This window comes from Eumetopias jubatus, unplaced genomic scaffold, assembly GCF_037043125.1.
Source record: "Eumetopias jubatus isolate StellerSeaLion01/CBP00866 unplaced genomic scaffold, mEumJub1_p1.0 scaffold_6, whole genome shotgun sequence".
NCBI lineage: Eukaryota > Metazoa > Chordata > Mammalia > Carnivora > Otariidae > Eumetopias > Eumetopias jubatus.
This window is the reverse complement of record NW_028274812.1, coordinates 69,474,763-69,498,067: the sequence shown is the minus strand read 5'-3', so window position 1 is coordinate 69,498,067 and position 23,305 is coordinate 69,474,763. Positions and strand designations below refer to the sequence as shown.

Here is a 23,305-nt window from a genome sequence, read left to right as displayed (position 1 = left end):
CAAAAAATAAGCCCAGGAGATGGTACAAGAGCTAGGCAGTAAGAGTGGTTAGATAGCTTGGTAAGTGTAACTAGGACCAGAGGAGAAAAGGAAGTATATGCATAATCCTGAATTAATCTTAGACCACACTAGACTGTGGAGATCAAGGGACCATGAGAATGTAGAGTTCTTGACTTGTTAGGATGAAGGTATGAATTTAAAAATGTTGAACTTTAAAAATCAAAGTCTGGCCTTGAGAAAAGTAGCTCGGTAAATTCCCACAAAGTGAACACTTGTAGAACGCCATCCAGGTCAAGAATGAGAATTTTGTCAGCTCCCCCAGAGAGCCCCACCTCCTATTCCTAGTTACAGTCCTTCCTCTTCCTGGAGATCAGTGCTATTGCTGACATTATCATAGGATGGTTTTACCTGTTTTTGAACTTTCAGATGGAATCATAAATCATGTTTGACTTATTTGCTCACTCAGGTTTGTGAGAATCTTCCATTTAGGTGGTTTCCAGTTTGGGGTTATTTAAATAGAGCTGGTCTGAACATTCTTGTACATGTTTTTTGCTGCACATATGGACACATTTGTGTTGGATACATACCTATTAGTGGTATGCAGATGTGAAGTTTAGGAAACACTGCCCAACAGTTTTCCTGAGTGTGTTCATCAATTTACACTTCCTCAGTAGTGTGAGTACCAGTTTCTTGACATGCCTTCTACCACTTAGTATGGTAAGTCTTTAATCTTAGTCATTCTGGTGGAGTGATATCTCTTGAATGTTGGCCATTTCACTATCCTTCTTTGGGGGGTAAATTCCCTGTTCAAGTTTCTGATCTATTTTTATTAATTTGTAGGAATTATTTCTATATTCTGGATATGATCCCTTTATTCTGTATGTGGAAATCCCCTCTCCCACTTTGTGGTTTGCCTTTCATTGGGTCACATAGTTTTTGATGAGCAGACATTCTTAATTTTAATGAAGATTTAATTTATTATTCCTTTAATTTATAGTAGTACCTGTTGAAGATATCTTTATTAACTCCAAGATGATGAAGATATTTTCTTATATTAATGTCAGAAACTTTTATTGTTTTACCTCACACATTTACATCTACAGTTTACTGGGAATCGATTTTTTTTGTAGGGTGTGAGGTAGGGGGTAATTTTAATTTCTATTTTTAAAAAACATCCAATTGACTAAGTCTCATTTGTTGTAAAGACTTTCTATACCTCACCGCTCTTCATTGCCACCTTGGCAACAAATCAGGCTCCCATATATGCATGAATTTTTTTCTGGAATCTCTCTTCTGTTTATTAGTCTCTGTGTCTAAACTTGCACCCATATTATCGCTCTCTTAATTACTTTATAGTAAGCTTTGATATTCAGTAGACATTTGTTTTCTTTCCTCACCATTGTAATGGATAGATTTGGCTCTTCAGATTTCCACATAAGTGTTAGAATCAATTTATCAAGTTCCATGGAATCTATGAGTCAATTTGGGAAGAATTGACATCTTTACAATGTTGAATTTTCTAAACCCTGAGCATGGTATATCCCACCATTTATTGAAATTTATTTAAATAACGGGGTGTGTGTGTATAAGTCCTGCATATTTTTCATTAGAGTTTGGTAGTATCTGATCCTGTAGTAAATGATTTCATTTTCTTTTTGGTATACAGAAATATACTTGACTGTATACCTAGAGACTTGCTGAACTATCATATATATGTAAAAAAAATTTTTTTTATTAAAGCTTTTTTTTTAATGATTTTATTTGAGAGAGAATGAGAGAGAGAGCACAAGAGGGGAGAGGGTCAGAGGGAGAAGCAGACGCCCTGCTGAGCAGGGAGCCCGATACAGGGCTCGATCCTGGGGCTCCAGGATCGTGACCTGAGCCGAAGGAAGTTGCTTAACCAACTGAGCCATCCAGGCACCCCATATATGAGTTAAAATTTATCTGTAGATTCTTTTGAATTTTCTCTACAAAATCGGTTTTATTTCTTCCTTTGTAATCTTTAGGCCTTTTTTTTTAAACACTTTTTTTGCAGTGGCTAAGAACTCTAATACAATAATGTTTAGAATTGATGCTAGTGAATATTCTTGTCTTACTCCTGATCTCATAGTGGAAACTTAGAATATTTTATCAACATGAGGCTTCCTGTCAATTAAAAAAAAAGGCTACAGATTAAGGAAGTTTCCTTCTATTCCTAAGAGCTTTTTAAAAAAAAATCATGGATGTTTTATTAAAATGTTCTTTTACTTTGTAAATGTGAATTACATTTTTAAATATTAAACAGACCTTGTAATCTTAGAATAAGCCTAACTTTAATGTGATGTATTAGATCCTCTTTATATGATATTAAGTTTGGTTTGCTAATGTTTTTTGTTTAGGATTTTCTGTTATTTTTTGGGGGGGGCAGTGAGATTGATCTAAAAATTTTCTTAATGTCAGGTTCTGGTATTCAGATGATGATGCTGGCTTCATAAAATGCATTGGAAAGTGTTCTTTTTTCTGTTTTCTCTGAGAGGTGTATGATGATATTGTTAAAGACATAGGCATAAGCCCATTTGCTGAACCTATTTTGCTGTGAAATGAGTTCCTTGAACAGAAAATGTGTGGAATGCAGTAGTGGTGAACAGGTATTCCATAATGCCATTCTAAGAATATGATTGCCTCCCCCTTCATGAATAGAGCCAGTCTGATGTAATAGACCTGTCACTAAGTAGTTGGCTAGTCCATATTTGGACTCAACTTTGACTTTGTGGTTGATAGGTTAAGCCTTGCACAATGGAGGTACCCAAAACAGCTGTGGTGAGGAGAAGTCCATGTTGCTGAGCCCATACAAAACTTTCTTTCTTGCCATATGGCCATTTTTACATGAAAGTAAGCACTGGGTTTGCAAGGGAAAGACTCATTTCCAGAATGTATTATCTTGTCCATCTCATTGTTGAGATTCTCTTCTACAAGGAGATGTCTTTTGTAAATAATCACATGGGACACAATGTTCACTCTTTGTATACAATGTTAGGAGTCCATTCACATTGCTGCTTCCCTGGACTTTGTCATATATCCAGTTATGTTTTCTCCAAGTCTTTAACCATCCAGTCAAGCCTTTAACCACTGCCCTTGAATAGATTCTAGTTTTGGCCCTCTCTCTAAGTGAAGGAGACAATTATATATATATATATATATATATAGTTTTTTTTTTTTTTGAAGATTTTATTTATTCATGAGAGACAGAGAGAGAGAGGCAGAGGGAGAAGCAGACTCCCTGCTGAGCAGGGAGCCCGATGCGGGACTCGATCCCAGGACCCCAGGATCATGACCTGACCTGAGCCAAAGGTAGACACTTAACCGACTAAGCCACCCAGGCGCCCGGAGACAATTATATATATTGTTAAAAGTTCTACGTCCCTTCCTACCCCATCCTTGGGGGAAATTTCCCTTTTTCATCCTGTCCTGATTGGAGTTGTAATATTGCAGCTGTTGACTTCTGGCTTGTGCTAGCATGTCATGTAGAAACACCTGGAAACCGGGCCCAAATCTTTTTCTCCTCAGTTAACTGGTTATAAGGAGGTGCATATGAGGGTGCGTTAGGTGTGGATTGAGTGAGAAGAGAAGCAGGTACAGTATTACATATTAAAGGAGTCTGAGCTACCTGCTTATCTAACTTGTATCTTCCAGATCAGCTTCAGCCTGCTTATTTATATAACATTTCCTCTTATTTTTTTAAGATTTTATTTATTTATTTGACAGAGAGAGACATGGCGAGAGAGGGAACACAAGCAGGGGGAGTGGAGAGGGAGAAGCAGGCTTTCCGCCGACCAGGAAGCCAGATGCGGGGCTCAATCCTAGGACCCTGGGATCATGACCTAAGTTGAAGGCAGATGCTTAACGACTGAGCCACTCAGGTGCCCCAACATTTCCTCTTATTAATGAATGCTGCTTTTTGTGCCCAACTTTATGGTTGGGTAGGTGAGATAAAACCCGGTTACTTCTAGGCAGTTTGGGTCACCTGATCACTGATTACCCATAGTCAGGCATTCAGTCTCTAGCAGGATATAGCTTTGCTATAAAACATTGGAAGTATGCACTCCGATTCTTTTATTGAGGCTTACCAGAGAATTCATGCTACATATTTATTAGCTATAGTATCTTTTTTTTTTTTTTAAGATTTTATTTATTTATTTGACAAGAGACACAGCGAAAGAGGGAACACAAGCAGGGGGAGCGGCAGGGGGGGGAAACAGGCCTCCCGCGGAGCAGGGAGCCCAATGCGGGGCTCAATCCCAGGACCCTGGGATCATGACCCAAGCCAAAGGCAGACGCTTAATGACTGAGCCACCCAGGCACCACAGCTGTAGTCTCTTTGAGTGTCATCTGGTTTGCTGGGATCTTGCACTGTTTTTGTACTACAGCCTGAACTTGCTGCGGAGCCTTTTCTATGTTCCCTAGTGAAAACTGACAGCCTCACAGGGAGATCGTTAAGTGGGCCAGCGTAACATCAAGTGGCCTCTGGAATTCATAAAGGCTTATCAAGTATTGTGGGTTTTGTTTTGTTTTTTGTTTTTTTTTTTTTGGTTATTTTAGTGCAAAGGACAGCGACATATTTTTTCACTTTGCAGGGGTTGGACCTCCAGAAACTTCCCTGTGGTGGCAGGCCCCTTCATTTCGGTGGGGGTTTATATCCTGTGCTGTGTGGCTTGCATGTCTTACTACGAAAGCATCTACCATACTTGCTATCTCTTTCTCATCAGATCCAATCAGCATTATGTTGTGGCCCAGTATGATGTTCTGGGAGATGTCAAGACTTTCTAGACTTTTGTGACGTAGATGATGGCAGAGGACAGGAGAATTGATGTAGTCTTCAATAATATTCAATATTCATTCAATAAGCCACAAGATGGTGACAAGCGTATTGTCTGTGATCCATTTTGAGTTAATTTTTGTGAAGCTGTAACCTCAGTGTCTAGATTCAGGAAGGCAAAGGAAGGATTAGGGAAGAAGCATCTAGAAAAACAATTTGGTGTCTGTTCTATTTTGCAGTTTGGTGTGGGTTCATGGATGTTCACTATATTATTAAAAAATAAATTTTTTAAAAGAGCCATGCATAGAAGAATAGTGGCATTGTGTCATGATCCAAGGATTATGATGGATTTGATTCAATGCACTTGAGGTGTATTTTAAAAATTAGATATATCTTGAGGTGCCTAAGTCCTGACATTGTGAGAGGAGCTGGTGATAAAAAGATGAATCATTCTTCCTCTGAAGGATCAGCTTCCTGGGAAGACAAACACCCAACTAACTGTGAGATGTGGTATACTAGTGTTACAAGCAACAAGTTGGGGGCAACATAGAGGAAGAGCTATATGATCTGGTCCTTGAAAGAAGCCAAGGCAAAGAAGAGTTGGGGAAGGCATAAATTCAGCTTCTTGTGGGTAAATTACTTTTAAATTTAATTGAAATTTTTGTGTAGGTAATACATTTGTTTGGTTTGAAAATCAAGAAGATATCAAATATATCACTCCGAGTCTTGCTCCTTTCTTTTTCTTTGTCCACCCTATTATGGAAATCTCATATTTTCTTGTGTATATTTTTACTACTACCTTTTCATTTCTTATTTTTTCCCTTTTCTTACAAAAAGATAACATGCCTTTGAGAGTTGTGTACCTTGCTATTTTCATTTCATAATACATGCTGGGGAATGTTCCATATCAGTACATTTTCTTATTTTGTATAGCTGGAAATAAACCATTGTGTGAATTTATCATAATTATTTAGCCAGTTCCCTGTTGATGGACATGCTGGCATTTCCTGTCTTCTGCAAATGCAAACAGTACTTTAGTGAATCACTTTGTACACATCATTTCATACATGTACAGGCGTACCTGTAAAGTAAATTCGTAAGGGTATATAGTTGAGAACGAAGTAGTAGATTAGGTTCATGAGCACACATCCTGGGAGAGGCAACTGGCAACTGGAAAGGTGGTGAGAGAAAAGCACTATGTTTACTAAGCAGCGGTGTCTCCTAAATATGAGATAGTTGACTCTGCATCTCATACGTTCATTAATCTGAGGTTGACATTGTCATAGAATGGTTTTTATTTTTGTTTTTTGTCGTAGAATGTTTTTACAAGTGGAAGGTGGGATCTAATTTCATGCTTCTTAAAACTATCTTTAAAAAAGCACCAAGAAAGTAAATGGTAGTAGAATTCAAAGATGAATATTATTGAAAACTTTAAAATCCTTACTGGCAAGATTTTAAGAGAACATTTATGAAATGAATGGCTTCATCTTCCCAGAAATGCCCTGATAATTGCTGTCAGACATATTTTCTTGACTCACATAGGATTAAAATACAAAAGATGTTTGAGGCATCTTCATTTGTCAGATTCACTTCTTCGCTGAAGCAAAGTGTATGTGCTAAGAAAGTATAAAACTCTTGTTAAGGAAAAATATTAATGGGTCACCCATTAAACTTTAGCCTGGAATTGCTACTTTAAATGTTTTCCTGGAGTGCCTGTGGCTTAGTAGGTTAAGCCTCCGACTCTTGGTTTTCACTCAGGTCGTGATCTCAAGGTTGTCAGATCTAGCCCTGCACAGTTTCTGTGCTGGGCGTGGAGCCTGCTAAAGATTTTCTCCCTCTCCCTTTCCCCCTCCTCCGCTCTCTCTTGTGCACACTCTGTCTCTCAAATAAATAAATAAAATCGTTAAAAAAAAATGTTTTCCTGTTGTATATTTGGGAAATTCACAATCTTTGGATTTTCTTTTCCTTATACAAGTGGAGGCATTATTTTTAAAACAAGATCGGGCTCCCTGCTCAGCGGGAAGCCTGCTTCTCCCTCTCCCATGCCCCCTGCTTGTGTTCCCTCTCTCGCTGTGTCTCTCTCTGTCAAATAAATAAATAAAATCTTTAAAAAGAAAAAAAAATAAGATTTTAAAATGAACTCCTCAGGCAAGTCTGGCTTGGGGGAAGTAGGGATGTGCAGTACGTAAGTCTTGGGCCATCCTGGCTGGCTTCAGCCAGAGCGCCTCTTTCACCGTTTTATAAATTGGAATTCCTAACAACAATTGACTTTAGATTCTGCTTTTACAATGTTCTGAAAGTCACTCATTTTGACCTTTTATTTTGCAGTTCTGTTTTTCTGCAGTGGGTGTGATTATTTTTTGCATGGTAATAACTTTTATCTGAAGAACACCAAATTCTCTGCTAGGAACCTGATAGTTTAACCCAGTTCCTATCATTTCTTACATTTTCTCCTAGCAATCTCTTATTGTCTCATGGTAGGTCCCTCTGAATCTTATTAGCAGATGAAGGACTTGACACAAATGAGCTTTCCTCTTCTGCTGCCACTACCCTATATTACTCGTACTTTCTCTTTATTGGTATTATGTCAGCTTTCCCGGTCTTTTTTTTTTTTTAGATTTTATTTATTTGAGAGAGAGAGAGAGAGCACAAGCAGGGGGAGCAGCAGAGGCAGAGGGAAAAGCACACTCCCCACTGAACATGGAGCCTGATGCGGGGCTCAATCCCAGGACCCTGAGATCATGACCTGAGCTGAAGACAGACGCTCAATGGACTGAGCCACCCAGGTGCCCCAGCTTTCCCAGTCCTAATGTTTTACAGCTGCTTGCAGAAAACAAACAACCACTCCTGCCCCTAGGGGATTTATGTCGCCAGCTGTGAATGAGGTGACACGGTGAGTATTGGTACCATTGACTAGCACAGAGGCAGTAACTAGTGGAGCTCTGACTCCGTGTGTATTTTCCTCCATCTTGAGACATTTGTTCTCTCTAAACTTTCTGTTCCCTTCTGTTTCTCGGAGTGTGTCTTGGGCCTGCCAGGGACTTCATAGATTCAACATAACTTGGTGAGAAAGAAAGTAGGAACTCTGGAAAAACAAACCCCAACTTGTTCTCTATGGGAGTGGTTCTCATCCTTTCGTGTGCTGATTCCTGCTAGGCTTCAGGCTGGTTGGGGATGAGGCAGTAGGTAGAGTTCCTCTTCTCCAGCAGCAGTGCAGTATTACCTCATCGGGACATTTTGAATTATTACTATGAGATTATGGGAGAGTTACCCACTTTGTGCCTCTGCTTTAAAGATACCTGCTTGCTAAAAGTCTTCAAGAATGAAGTGATCAGATCGATTCATCTGCAGGAGATTTTTTTTTTTTTTTAACAAATTGACATATGGTTGTGTTTATTTTTACTTCACCGCCTAGTTTAAGCATTATTTTCTTGAGTTAAGTAATACATTTGCTGTTGAGAGGATTCAATATACAAGATTCATCCCACCTCTTCCCCAGTCACTCGATTACCTTCCCTTGAGGCAACTAATATTAGGAGTTTCTTGTGTACCCTTCTGAATTATTCTATGCATCATGTATGATTTTAATGTTTGACTCTGACAAGATGCTTTAAAGGTATTACATTCATTACTCCAGGTGAATTTTAGAATTAAATGTCAAGGGCTTTCTGGGACAGTGTACCCAATACCATACAAATGTACACATTAATACATCATGTGCTTTTGCTTCTAGTGAATTCTGATAATTTGTACTTGAGGCTAGTGTGCCAGATAGTGGAAATTTAACCTCACCTGTTTGGCTTTTACTATTCTTTCTTTAAAACTATGTGAAAATAGAATAGTTAGATGATACTTAGGAACTTTTTATGTACTTTTTTATTATTACTTACAGTAATTTTATTATTACAGTAATTTTTATTATTACAGTAATTTTATGTACTTTCAAAAAATTTTTTAAAGATTTGAGAGAGAGAGAGAGCATGGAAAGGGAGAGGAAGTGAATCTTCATCAGACTTCTTGCTGAGCATGGATACCGACTCAAGGCTCAAGCCCACAACCCTGAGATCATGACCTGAGCTGAAATCAAGAGTTGGACACTCAATCAACTGAGCCACCCAGGCGCCCCAAGCGTCAGACTCTTGATCTAAGCTCAGGTCTTGATCTCAGGGTCATGAGTTCAAGCCCCATGTTGGGCTTCATGCTGGGTGTGGAGCCTACTTTAAAAAAAAATGTGCTTAGGAGCCCTGATTTTAAGTCATCATTGGGTTCCAATGATACCCTTGCTGTTACCCCCTCTAAGATGGCAGTGAGACTGCTTGACATGTGACTAATATAGATGTTACAAGACTGGGAGTTAGGAGACCTAGTCTCTGCATTGGGCAAGTCATTTGACCTTTCTGGAATTCAAATACTTTCTCCACAAAAATCTGACAGCTTTCTAAGGCTTTCAGATTACCTACTGAAAAAAATTCCTAAGCTGCCTGTTTCAACCTAACAGAGTATTGCTAGAACAATTAAATCTACAGACAAGTGCAGCCTTGTCTATGGTCTATTGATCTCTTTTTGAGATGTTTCTACTTTCAGCCTAACATGATTTGCAAGAACACTTCGGGTTTGTCACTCCATTGTTACTTGTTCACATTTGATGAGGCAAGATTGACCCCAGGCAGCTGTTGAATGAAATTGGACATGACCCATTGATCTGTGACATGAATTCCCAGAGCAATCAGTTGGAAAAAATGGACCCAAAATTCAAGTCACTGTAATCCTGCACAAATAAAAAAGGAAAATTCTCATTTGTTTCACTTTTCATTTCTAAATATGATACACCAGGGGAGGCTCAGCCATGGTGTTAATTAGAAGAAAATATTACAAGAGAATTGCAAAGCCCCAAAGGACATTTTGACCTCCAGGGAGAAGTAGGTTAGACTCTATTGATCAAAATTACTGTGCTCATTCTGGTTTCTGCCCCAGAATCAGAGCTGAACAGAGCCTTTATATCTGCAACCGGCAGCAGTTGTTCACTAATTAGCCACTCATGGTCCAACTTTAAGGTTTTTTGAGCCCAGTTGTTACCATTTTTTTGACCATCTGTAAGGTAAGTGGTAAACATGGACTTTCTTGTTTATGAGAAATAGAGGAAATCCCTCTGGGGATAGATAAGATCTGAAATAAAATTCAGGAAAGGAGCAAGTTTTTACATGGGAGATGCTAAATTAGTATTTAATAATAAAATTCAAGAATATTTCTAGGATCTGTAGTCATTATTGGTAAAAAGTAGTTACTTTTAGGAAATATAGGAATATTTGAGGAATTTGCTCTTGCATGCCAATATGCATGATTGTATTTCTGTTTTTCATGTTGGCCCAGTTTTCCTTTACTTGCTATTTAAGGGTAATAATTAGCAAGTTTTAAAGGGATAGTGGCAATAAGAAGCATTAAATAGTTTAGGACTTCCGAGTAGAGAATAGTGATATGAGTTAGCTTTCTCATTTCAGGATTTTTTATATATAAAATAGAAGGTCTAGATTTTTTGTAAGTGCTAAAGGAATTATTTTTAAATAAAGAATAATGTCCAGAAATTTTTAAGGGAATAATGAGGAAGGAACTAAACTCTTTGAGAGGATAGAACTTAGTAAATTACTGCTTCAGTTAATGAGGGATAAGTCCAAAATTTTAAAATCTATTTTTTATATGCAAATAGTACATGTGACTACATTCCTAATTTTTGAATTTCAAGCAATTCTCAAGTAAATAGAGTAAAATATAAAAGTCTCATTAATACCCCTCCTAAATTCTGGGGTATTTAATATTTAAATTTTATTTAAAAATTATGTAGACATGTATGCATATACAAGTAAAAATTTACATAAATATTTACATTGGATGAAAATCTGTCATGCTTGCTTAGAAGATTAAGAAATCTTTATTCTTTTTCCTTTTTCTTTTTTGCCTCTCTTTTGCCCCTCTACCCTCATAACCTCCTATAGACCTTCAGTAACCTATATTAACTTCCTGTTGTGTGGCCTGTATTTTTTTCTCCATGCTCATATAGTCACGTATATATACCTCATATATATATGCATACATATATATGTACATTTATAGCATTTTATTTTACTCTGATGTAAAATCTCACATTGAATCTATGGATCAATTAATTTGGGGAGAATTGACATCTTTACAAATACTGTTTTCCAATCCCTAAACATGGTATATCCCACAATTAATTTATATAAATAGAGGAGTATGTGTATTTGGCATTGTGTCTCTCCTTGAAACTCTGTCCTTTGGTTTCAGTGACACTGTTCTCATGGTTCCCCCCTCCCCCCCACTTTGGCCATTTCTCATTTTTATTTGTAGACTTATTTTCCTATGCTATTTCTCAGGGTTCTATTGGCTCACTTTGTCTTGTCCCTAAGTGATCTCTACCTATTCAGTGATTATTCACAAATGTTTAAATGTTTATCTCTAGTTTGTACCTTTCGTTGTTTTTATTCTCTAGACCCAAATGCCTTCTGGACATCTCCACTTTTGCCATTCAGCTTTGTTGGGTAAAATCTAAAACTTTTCAATTATAATTTCTGACATTATGTGCTTAAAAAAGACTTCCTCTACTTCAAAATTACGAAACGTTATATTTTATTGTAATACTTTTGTGGTTGCCTTTTTTACATTTAATACTTCATTCTACCTGGGATTTATTTTATGTTTGGATAGATAAGTAGGGAAAATGTAATGATTCCATATTTTTTCTCTTGTATTTTTTTAAAGATTCATTTATTCATTTGAGAGAGAGAGCACAGGGAGAGGGGTTGAGGGAGAGAAAGAGAATCTCCAGCAGATTCCTGGCTGAGCACAGAGCCCAACATGGGGCTTGATCCCACAACCCTACAACCCTGAGATCATGACCTGAGCTGAAACCAAGAGTTGGACGCTCAACTGACTGAGCTACCCAGGTGCCTCTCTCTTGTATTTTTGAGTTGATATTCACTCAATTCTTTTCACTATTTGTCCATTTTATGTGTTACTGAGAGTCCTTATTGACTAAGTACTGTGAGGGCTGGATGAGGTATATCTTGTTCATTGTTGAATTCCTTGGCATTTAGAACAATGTCTAGGTGATAGTAAGATTTTAGTAAATATTATTGAATGAATGAATTATGGAGGGGGAAAATTCTTTCATTACTGGTTTTAACTTCATAACACTTTACTGTTTTTTCTCTGTATCTTTAATATCAGGAAATCTGCATCTTAGAAGCCTTTAGCCTATCAAATATTTTAATCTCATCAAATTTTGAAAAACATTTTTTTTTTCAGGGTAAACCAAATAACTTATTCATATCAGCTATGCTTCGATTCTTTCCTAGATCCCAAGCTTACTAGAGAAGGAGTTTATATTCACTTTTCTTCTAAGTTAATAAAACTTTCATGAAAACCTGCTGTTCCAGATGTGGCTTTGTGGATATAATCACATGTCTGTTACTGTTTCTGTGTCTGCTTAATCTTTACTGCTACGCTGTGCCTGTTCCAGAGGCTTTATGTAGCTGATTTGTTTTCTTTACTTGCAGTGGGAGCCATGGATAATGCATAATGAGGATCTGCTTTGTTTTTTTGGTGATGATTATTCCAGTGTTAAGGTCAAGGAACTGAGTTTTAAAATGGAAAAACAATTCATCCCACTGTTATTTAATGATACCTTCTGTGTGCAAATAACAAAATGCTTTGGAATATGTCTCTTTCTGCAAAGAGTGTACCTTTCCATGAAGAGGGACAGAAGACAACCATCATAAAATTCATCTTAAGCATAATGTCAAATGAGTGGTAGAAACAATAGTGTGGGCATTCAGGAATGGGAAAAATCACTCTGACTTGGGATGGCTAGGGTAAACTTCCTGGAGAAGTTGAGACTTAGTTAAGATCATGTAGGATGTCTGGTTAATGGCACATCTGATATGGGTAAAAAAATGAACAAAATTTGCAATGGAATACATTGTACAAATGTGATGGCCATTGGATACAGTGGAATGACAGTCAACCTTGTGTGGGAGAGGAGAGGATAGGCAGGAAATTGGATCAGATTGTGGAGGGTCTTTAGTTTTGTTTTTTTTTTTTTTTTTTTCCAAAAACATTCCTTGGAAGTATCCTATTTCATCAAGCATAAGCCATAAATATTAGGGCTGGAAAATCCTTCATGGCTTTGCTGACATGAAAAAAAAGAACCTGCTTTATTGATGAGCCTGTGTCTTTGTACATTATATCCATGAGTGCTATTAAGTTCAGTGTTTTCTGTATGTTTCAGACATTAGTCTCTTATCATGGGGGATTGGAATTTATTGGGTGGCATCCTAGAGGAAGTTCACTCCCACTCAACTATAGTGGGGAAAATCTGGCTGACCATACTCTTCATTTTCCGAATGCTGGTACTTGGTGTGGCTGCTGAAGATGTCTGGGATGATGAACAGTCAGCATTTGCCTGCAACACCCAGCAGCCAGGTTGCAACAACATCTGTTATGATGATGCTTTCCCTATCTCTTTGATCAGGTTCTGGGTTTTACAGATCATCTTTGTGTCTTCTCCTTCTCTGGTGTATATGGGCCATGTACTTTATAGACTCAGAGCCTTCGAAAAGGAGAGGCAGAAGAAAAAGTCACACCTCCGAGTCCAGATGGGGAATCCCGAGCTTGAATTAGAGGAGCAACAAAGGATAGATAGAGAGCTGAAGAGGTTAGAGGAGCAGAAGAGAATTCATAAAGTCCCTCTAAAAGGATGTCTGCTGCGTACTTATGTCTTACACATCTTGACAAGATCTGTGATGGAAGTAGGGTTCATGATAGGCCAATATATTCTATATGGGTTTCAAATGCACCCACTTTACAAATGCACTCAACCTCCTTGTCCTAATGTAGTGGATTGCTTTGTATCCAGGCCTACAGAGAAGACAATTTTCATGCTCTTTATGCACAGCATTGCAGCCATCTCTTTGTTCCTCAATGTACTGGAAATATTTCATCTGGGAATCAGGAAAATCATGAGGGCATTTTATGAGAAATCCAGCAATGAGGGCACTGAGGATGAAAGCAGCATCCCATTCCATTTGAAAAAATATTCAGTGGCCCAGGAGTGTATGATTTGCTCTCCCTTGCCTAAAAGAATCCCTCTACTTCAAGCAAACAATCAACAGCGAGTCATTCGAGTCAATGTGCCAAAGTCTAAAACCATGTGGCAAAGCTCACAGCCCATGCAACTTGGAGTAGACTCTTGCTGTATTAAAGAAGAGTGGGCTGAGAAGGATCAGCACAGTGGACAGCTCCATGCCCACAGCCCATGTCTCTGGGAAGCCGGTACTCAAAGTCAGCACCCCGGACAGCAACCGGACCTTTCCTCTGGCCTACACAACGCAAAGTCTCACTCCTGCCTAGGTAAAGAGATAGCTCCCAGACACTGCCCGTCCTATGCAATAGGAAACTGGGGGCAGTCCCAGGATCGACGACCCTCAGGAGAGGCTCTCACAGATTTAAACAGTAAATGTAGAGACAGCGATGGCAGTGTGAGAAAGAGTGGGGTCTGGACAGACAGATCTTATCCGGGCAGTCACAAGGCCAGCTTTCTGCCCAGATTACTGTCTGAAAAGGGACACTTGTACAGTGACTCAGGAAGCTCCAGTTCTCGAAACAGCTCTTGCTTGGACCTTCTGCACCAGGAAAATAGCCCCTCGCTTCTGCCTTCAGCCACTGGGTACAGAACATCAATGGTAAGTAAAGACGGACAGCCTGACTGAACATAGGACTATTGCAAGAGGTTTTCCACTCTAGCTACTTCTTAGCCTTCGCTTTCCAGCTGCCTGGTGTGTATATGTGTGTGTTAAGAGAGAGGGAGAGAAGGTGAGGGAGGTTAATTTATGGGGAGTTAAATCCTGTCATTCAATACATTCAGTTAAATTCAATTCATGAAATAAACTTACTGAAAACTTACTTTATATCATTCAGTCTTAGTAAGTGCTGGGTTTATAAGTGGATAAAATACTGTCTCTGCCATCAAAGGGCTCAGAGTCTAGATGGGAAAGTTAGTAAGCATACAAATGTGATCGAGTGTAAGGTGCCATGTTAGAAGGGGTGGATGGGCAAAGGAGGGAGTGGTCAGTTCTTTATGGATGGGTCAGGAAAAGCTTCATAGTAGCAGTTACTTTTGAACTGAGCCTTGAAAGATGTGGTGAGTTTCTCCAGACCTAGGAGGACTGGGGTACATGAAAGAAGGCCATCCCAGTACAGGGAGCAGCACAGACAAAGGCTGAGAGCTGTGACACAGCAGGGCTGCCTGGAGAGCTATGTGTGGCTGGGGCACTGGCAGGTGGGAAGGCTATGGGGAGGGAAAGCTGGGGAAGGGGCCATGGGGGTCTTGTGGGAAGGCAGTGGAGCACCCATAGAGGGTGTGCAGCGGAGAAGTGATGGGATCAGAGTTACATTTTAGAAAGCTCTGTCATAGTGTGGAAAATGGATCAGAAGAGGGATCGTTTGTAACCTTGGGTTGCCCTTGTCTCACTAAGGAAGGAGGGTGTGCTCCATTGTTTTAATAGCTCTGGCATTTAAAAGTCATATACAAAGATTTGGTGATATATTTCACAAAGACTAAAGTCAATATTGTATTGATTTTAATTCTGTTTTCTGAAAAGCCAGTGTGGAATAAATGTTTCCTGCTCATTGTTAAGACATAAGGAATATTTACTGTGGGCTCGTCTCAATTCTGGAAAAAAGAATGACACTTGCTTTATCTACCACTCCTAACAGCTTTTTTCTTTTAAAAAGAAACTCCTCCAAGTTTGGTGGGGGAACTTCCTAGTTGAGCTCACTTGGTTGAGCTCACATACTTGCTTTCTCCTGTTAATGATAATGATTAAATCTATGATGATTGAATCTCTACCCCAGTTTCATATCTCCTGTGAGCTTAGAGATATTTTGTTACTGCACTAAAGCCATATCTTGAGGAGGAATCATCCTACTTAGATTTTTCCTATAATACTTCTTTCAAACTGATACTCATTTCTTGTCAGTGACCAGTCATCTACCCAGGAGACTATGTTTAGGATCAGAGTGTGGCTACTTGGAACCTACAGCAGGGTTCTCAACCCTGGCTACGAGTTAGAGTCATCTGGGGGCTTTAAAAAATCTTCATGCCCAGGACCGATCCAATTCCAATTAAACCAAAATCTTTGAGGGTGGGATGCACATCAGGATATTTAAGTAAATTCTACCCATAATGTGGGGCTTGGACTTAAAATTCCAAGATCAGGAGTCATATGCTGTACTGATTGAGCCAGCTAGGTGGCCCTAGGATTAGTATTTTATTTTATTTTATTTTTTAGATTTATTTTTTAGAGAGAGAGGGAGACCGGGGTTGGGAGGAGCAGAGGGAGCGGGAGAGAGAGAATCTCCAGCAGGCTCCCCACTGAGAACAGGTAGCCTGATGTTGGGCTTGATCCCACAACCCTGAGATCATGAGATCCTGACCTGAGCTGAAACCGAGTCAGCTGCTGAACCGACTGAGCCACACAGGCGTCCCTGGGATTAGTATTTTTTAAACTCCCATGGTGATCACAGCCGTCAGAATGGCTAAAATTAACAAGTCAGGAAACGACAGATGTTGGCGGGGATGTGGAGAAAGGGGAACCCTCCTACACCGTTGGTGGGAATGCAAGCTGGTGCAACCACTCTGGAAAACAGTATGGAGGTTCCTCAAACAGTTGAAGATAGAGCTACCATACGATCCAGCAATTGCACTACTGGGTATTTACCCCAAAGATACAAATGTAGGGATCCGAAGGGGTACGTGCACCCCAATGTTTATAGCAGCAATGTCCACAATAGCCAAACTGTGGAAAGAGCCAAGATGTCCATCAACAGATGAATGGATAAAGAAGATGTGGTATATATACACAATGGAATATTATGCAGCCATCAAAAGGAATGAGATCTTGCTATCTGCAATGACGTGGATGGAACTGGAGGGTGTTATGCTGAGTGAAATAAGTCAATCAGAGAAAGACATGTATCATATGACCTCACTGATACGAGGAATTCTTAATCTCAGGAAACAAACTGGGGGTTGCTGGAGTGGTGGGGGGTGGGAGGGATTGGGTGGCTGGGTGATAGACATTGGGGAGGGTATGTGCTATGGTGAGCACTGAATTGTACAAGACTGATGAATCATGGATCTGTACTTCTGAAACAAATAATGCAATATATGTTAAGAAAAAAAAGAAGATAGCAGGAGGGGAAGAATGAAGGGGAGTGAGTCGGAGGGGGAGACGAACCATTAGAGATGATGGACTCTGAAAAACAAACTGAAGGTTCTAGAGGGGAGGGTGGTGGGGGATGGGTTGGCCTGGTGATGGGTATTAAGGAGGGCACATTCTGCATGGAGCACTGGGTGTTATGCACAAACAATGAATCATGGAACACTACATCAAAAAAAAAAAAAAAAAACTTCCATGGTGATTGCAATGTGCAGCCAGGGTTGAGAATCACTATTTTATAGTAACCTTGCCAGGGGTTACTGCTTCTTATCTCCATTTGTGAATTCAGCAAGACAGTTTTAGTCATTTTCCCTTTCTTATACCTCCTTCCATGTGAGAGGAGTCTTCGTATTGGCAGAGAGTTGAGGGAGAGATGGTAGTGTTTAGTTAAGGCAGATTTTTTTAAATCTTTCAGATTATCTTTTGGGGGAGGCCAACCATTCCTACAAGCCTGGAGAAAAGATGATGAAGATGACAGGCCCCCTTTCTTTTTTCTTCTTCCTCTTTCTTCCCTGTTTTTTATGTTTCTAGGAATTACAATTAATGTCTTTGGCCACAGAGATTTCCTACTTATGGTTACTTTCCCACCAAACCCCTTACAGTTTTGACAGACCACTTCACTCCCCAGATGGTAGGAAGACTTGGGGATTGAGGCCACAGCTATCAACCCCAGAGCTCTGTGGCTGAGACATGATGCTTCTTGCCTACAGAGGAATTTGTAACTAGAAATCAGTGCAGCAAACAGGATTATAATCATCCACTGTCAATATATGGACTGTAAACTGCTCTTTACACTGTATTGGGTCCTGGATGGCAGAATTTTTCGGGCTCAGTAAGATGCATTCTGACTTCAGCAGTTGATGTTTCAGAGTGAAATGACTTCTGGTAGGACCACAGTTGCTTTGCTGCTTATGATGTGTCCCTTTGAGGGAACTGTCCTGCAAAAGAAATGCATTCTATTTTGGAAGGTCATAGAAGGCACTGGAAGGAGCCATGATTTTATGCTCTGAGACATTTCCCTAGCTGTCACCCAAACCCCACAATTTGTTCAAGTCCAAACTCACTGATCGCTAAGTAAGCTTCTATCAAGGTTGGTTCTTTGAAGACTTAGCTAGGCATGGAAAGCAGACTTTCATTCGGGCCAAGTGAGCCTGGGGAGGAGGGCTGGCTGAGTTTAGCAACCCGCACTACCCTCTGTAAGGGAGAACTGTCCCCATTGCTGAATGCAGAGATGCTGTGGAGCAGTAATTCTTGTGCCTAGTTCCACATGAAATCACTAGGGAAGCTTTGAAAACTGCCCCAGGAAAAGTCTGCAGATGGAGCCTTGACACTAGTACTTTTTAAAGCTCCCAGATGATTCCAATATACAGCCAGAGTTCAGAACCATGGCCGTAGAGAACGGAGATTTTGACATTAGGAATAAGATTTCCCTGTGAATTCTTCCAATCTTTTGGGATATTAAAGTGATGTAGCTTCAAAAGGTGAGGACACTTACACTTCATCCCACTGCCTGGGATGTACCACCCACCCTAAGACCTTGGCATGACCGATGGGGCCAGCTGTGTCAAGGCCCTACCGAGTTCTCTTGGGCCACGACCAAGGAGGGGAGAGAGAAGGATGAGGTTGAAACAGGCAGGAGCTGATACTAGGGCTTTATAGGCCATGGAAAGGAATTTGGGCTGGATGGCACAGGGATGGTGGTGAGCTGAGACATATGTTTCAAAAAAAACTCCACGTTCTGGAGAGTCTATTATAGGGCTACTCTGGTCTGAATGTTTGCATCCCCTCAAAATTCATATGTTGAGACTTATTTCCCAATGTGATGGTGCTTGGAGATGGGGTCTTTGGGACGTGATTAGGTCATGAAGGTGGAACCCTCATGGATAGGATTAGTGCCCTTATACAAGGGGCTACAGAAAGTTCCCTATCCTATCTACTGTGTGAGGACACAGCAAAAAGACAGCTATCTATGAACCAGGAAATGGGTTTTCACCAGACAGGGAATCTGTCAGCACCTTTATCTTGGGCTTCTCAGCCTCTAGAGCTGTGGGAAATAAGTTTCTATTCTTTATAATCCACCCAGTCTACCTGAATGGACTAAGACAAGGGGTAAGAGTGCAGTCAGGGAGGCCAGCTAGGAGGCTTACACAGTGGTCCAGGGGAGAGAGGCATGTGGCTCAGACTAGGGGACCATTGTTAATGGTTTGCATGGAAGAACAGTCTTTCTTGTTTTTCAAATTGAAGTAATACATGCTCATTGAAAGAAATACAAGCAATGTAAAAGAAGATAGAGAATAAAATATGAACCTGACCATGTGAGGATTCATCTCTTTGTTCTCATCTGGATTCAGTTCCCACTTCACTCCCCGAAGACAACTGCTAACAGCTTAGGGTGTGTTCCCCCTACTTTCCTCAGGGTATTCGTCATCTGTCTTTGAGGACAAATGTATGTCCACACATATATGGTGGTTTTTTAAAATACAAATGTGATCATGTAGAGATGTAGAGATGCAGAGATGTCTTTGCAATTTGCTTTTGCTCATTTCATATGTCACAGGGGTCTTCCCATGTCAGTACCTGTGGAACGGCCTCAGTTTTACATTAATTCATGCTTTTGCATGGTATGGATGAGCCATAAGATACTTGATGGCCAGTTAGCCATTCTAACTTTTTTCTACTGCACGCAATGTTGCAGTGGATATTTCATACATATATCTTTAACAGGTATCTAGAAGTGGAATTATTGGTTCTAATGGACATGCACATATTACATTTTGACAGATGCTGAAAATTTTTGTTCAGGAAGGACTACACCAATTTGTTCTCTCTCTTTTTTTAAAGATTTTATTTATTTGAGAGAGAGGCAGAGAGAAAGGGCACGAATGAGGGGGAGGGGCAGAGGGAGAAGCAGGCTCCCCACTGAGCAGGGAGCCTGACTCGACTCAGGGCTTTGATCCCAGGACCCCGGGATCATGACCTGAGCCGAAGGCAGATGCTTAACCGACTGAGCCACCCAGGTGCCCCTACACCAATTTATTCTCTTATCAGCACGTTAGCACCTCTTTCCCCACACTCTTATTCATACCAGCCATTATCTTCTTTCCTTCCAATCTGATGAACTAAAAGTGTTTCCCTTTGTTTTTTCCTTCCATTTTTTATTTTAGAGAGAGAGAGAGAGCACAAGTGGGAGGGGCAGAGGGAGAGAGAATCTCAAGCAGATTGCGCTCAGCACGGAGCCCGAGGTGGGCCTCGATCTCATGACCCCGAGATCATGATCTGAGCCGAAACCAAGAGTTGGACGCCTGACAATACCACGCAGGCGCCCCGTGTTTCCCTTTGTTTTAATTTACATCTGTGATTACTAGTGAGGTTCATATGTTTACTGGTCATCTGTATTTCCACCATGAATGACCTTCGTCTGTCTTTTCTGTTGGGATATTTGTCTTTCTTCTGATTTCTAGGAGCTCTTACATGGTATTATATTAACTCCTTGTCTGTATGTGTGTGTATATATATATGGAAAGATTTTTCTCCCAGTCTGCTTGTCTCTTATCCCTGTTTACGGCATCTTTGAATTTTTACTATTAAATCTAAAATCTCTATTACTTCTAGGTTCTTTGTCTCATTTGAGAAGGTCTTTTTTTTGACTTCACATTAAGAAGTGTTATTAGTTGGGTGTTTTGAGGATGGATTGTACTAATTTATTGGGCCCTTTGGTTGAGCAGTTTTACATAACATAACAATTACCAAAGAATCTGAAGAAGAGGAGGAAAGATACTCACTTCATTAAGGGCCTGATGGAGGTCTAGACACTTCATGGGCTTCCTCTCTGTAAACCTGTAATTATCTCTATTTTATGGATAAAGAAATAGGTGACTTGTCTGAAGTCATACAATTAGGATGTGGTGAAGCACAGTTCTTGGGACGTCGTAGCAGGGACGTAAATTAATATTTATTGGATGAGTGAATGAGCTGGAATTTTATTCCAAGCCTGTCTGACTGAACCCAAGCTCCTTCTATACCTCATTACTGCTTCTTGCTCTCTCTGCATAAGGCAGCCTAAGTTTAGCAGATTTTTAGGGTCAAGGATAGATTATTACAAAACGGAATATTCCACATTTGGATCCCTTTTCCCTTCCACATTATACAAAGCCAAAAATCTGGCTAATTGTAGAAAGAGCAAAAATGGAGCTTTGGAAGAAGTTGGCTTACAGTTTTAGACCTGGATTTTGGACAAAAACAATAAGTGGAAAAGGATAAGAAAATGACAGGTGGGATTCAGATCTTTCGGGGAACAGAACCTCTTCCTTGGTCATTCTTCTCTGGGTCAACCTCGGGAGAATTGTCTTCAGCGGGTTTTGATTGGATCCCTGGTATTTGTGACATACACAGAGTCCCAGGTGGGTGGGCAGGGCTGACTCTTACAAGTCCTTTGAGTCTATTTTGTTTGTCTTGTTTCCTATTTCTTTCAGAACATGCTTCTAGAACTTTCATCTCTTATGAAAAAATAATTCATGTGTGGGGCCAGAAAAATGAACCCAGGAGTAACTGGCATCTGCGGGAGAAAAGTTGCACTTTTGTTAGCTCAAACTTTGAGAAGAACTGCGGGAACCATTCCCTCCACAGAGACACCCACCGGGCGATGGGTGTGTACAGGGTGCTCCCAGCTGGGCCCCCCCTCTACAGGAGACCCTCCCCTGATGGGGCTGGGATCAGTCTGTCACTGTGCCACCTGGTCTCACCGCCGGTCTGATCTCAAGCAGGGGGAGGAAGGGAGGAAGTGCACCCTGGGAGAGAAAATCTCAGGGTAAGAGCTGCTGCCCCTCTGAGGGGAGAAGGATTGAGACATGGCTGTCCTTCCCCCACCTAGCAGCCCGGTGGGATTTGATGCCCTGCTCGCTGCAGGGGGCACCCTGTTCTGCGGCGGCACAGCAGCAGTTAGGACCATTGACTGATGGAGTCACTGACCGATCGATCTCCTGTTGGTTCCTTCTCTCTGGAGGACCCTGACACACTGGGGACTGACTGGGATGCTGCGGAAGAGAGCCCAGCATTGGATGGGGCTGGTCTGGGCTTCTAGCCCAAATGGCTCCTGAGTCTTCTCTGTCTCCGTACTTTGCAGAGGTGGAAATGAGGTGTGGAGATAGGAAGAGGCATGATCTGTTCCACAGTAAGTTGGTAGAAGAGCCAGTGAAGACCAGGTGGATGAAAATGATGCTGGGGCCAAGTCCAAGTGGGTATCACTAAGGGGCAGAGCATATTCCAGGTGCTTAAGACACGTTCTCTCTACCTTGTACAACTGTGTAAAGTTACTGTTCATCCCCATTTTATAGATCAGAGAAGGCTCAAAGAGACTAAGTAGCTTGCCCCACAGCTCAAGGTCGCACAGCTGAAGTGTCTGCCGTGCAGCTGAATTCAGACCCAGATCCCGCTGCTCCAAGGCGCAAACTCCTTCCAGGAAGCCATGAAGCCATGCTCTCTCCTATCCATGACGATCAGCAGCCCCTGGGCAATGATTTATTTGCACATCTTCCTGTCCAACTAGCCTGTGGAAGCTGTAAGGATAAGGGCTGTACATTTTCAATCTTGGATGCCCAGCATGCAGCACAGTGTTGGTTGGTTGAATGAACGTATGTTTCTGTATAGATGCCAAAGACAATATATGACCTTTTGCTTTCAGCTCTCCAGTCTATTCCTTATTCACTGGTGTTCTGTCATGTCCTGTCAATAGGTTTATTATGAGAGACTCTTTCAGAAGCCTGTATGGCAGCTTTTTTTGTTTGGTTTGTTTTCCCTTTACTTTAAACTTCCTTTATCCTCAGAAGCCTTTACAGGGTCAACTATACAGCGCAAAGAGAGGTTAAAGGATGGGTGTAAAATGTTAAAGGATGAGCATAAAATGTGATGCTCCCAGTGAATGCTGGTGTGTCTCTGACGGATTCTGTCTACTGCTTTAGGATGAGGATCACTGCCTCAGGGATGCACTTGTTTTCAAGGGGGAAGAGTAAAAGCTAGCCATGAAGAACCAGTAATGCCTCTTTCTGGCTGACTGAGCAGGCCAGTGGCAGGTGTATGTTGGGATCTGTAGGAGCGGGAGGGGTGAGGATAGAAGGTACCACGTTCTTGAATCAAATGAAAGACACTTGCATAATGGGATGTGGGATGAGTGGCTTCTTCCATCTCTCTGGAAAGCACAGGTGCTCAATGGGGAGAATTG

The 23,305-nt window shown here is 40.7% G+C and overlaps 1 protein-coding gene across 3 annotated transcripts; it reads left to right on the top strand.

The window, feature by feature from the left end:
• Positions 1-12,470: 12,470 nt before the first annotated feature.
• GJA10 (gap junction protein alpha 10) lies at positions 12,471-22,799 on the top strand. Of its 3 annotated transcripts, none has more exons than XR_015768329.1 (3): positions 12,471-14,550; positions 21,561-21,734; positions 22,211-22,799. XR_015768329.1 is itself a non-coding variant. In XM_028108071.2 (2 exons), the coding sequence occupies exons 1-2, from the start codon at positions 13,114-13,116 to the stop codon at positions 21,597-21,599; spliced, it is 1,476 nt and encodes a 491-aa protein (XP_027963872.1). In that variant the 5' UTR covers positions 12,471-13,113; the 3' UTR covers positions 21,600-22,799. The 3 variants fall into 3 exon arrangements, 1 of the variants encoding a protein (XP_027963872.1); XR_015768330.1 differs by having other exon boundaries at positions 21,561-22,321; positions 22,422-22,799; XM_028108071.2 differs by having other exon boundaries at positions 21,561-22,799.
• The last annotated feature ends 506 nt before the right edge of the window (positions 22,800-23,305 follow it).

Coding starts and splice junctions, on each gene's coding strand:
- GJA10 (XM_028108071.2), top strand. CDS start 13,114: ATGGGGGATTGGAATTTATTGGGTGGCATCCTAGAGGAAGTTCACTCC. Junction 14,551..21,560: donor CTGGGTACAGAACATCAATG/GTAAGTAAAGAC, acceptor TATTTCTTTCAG/AACATGCTTCTAGAACTTTC.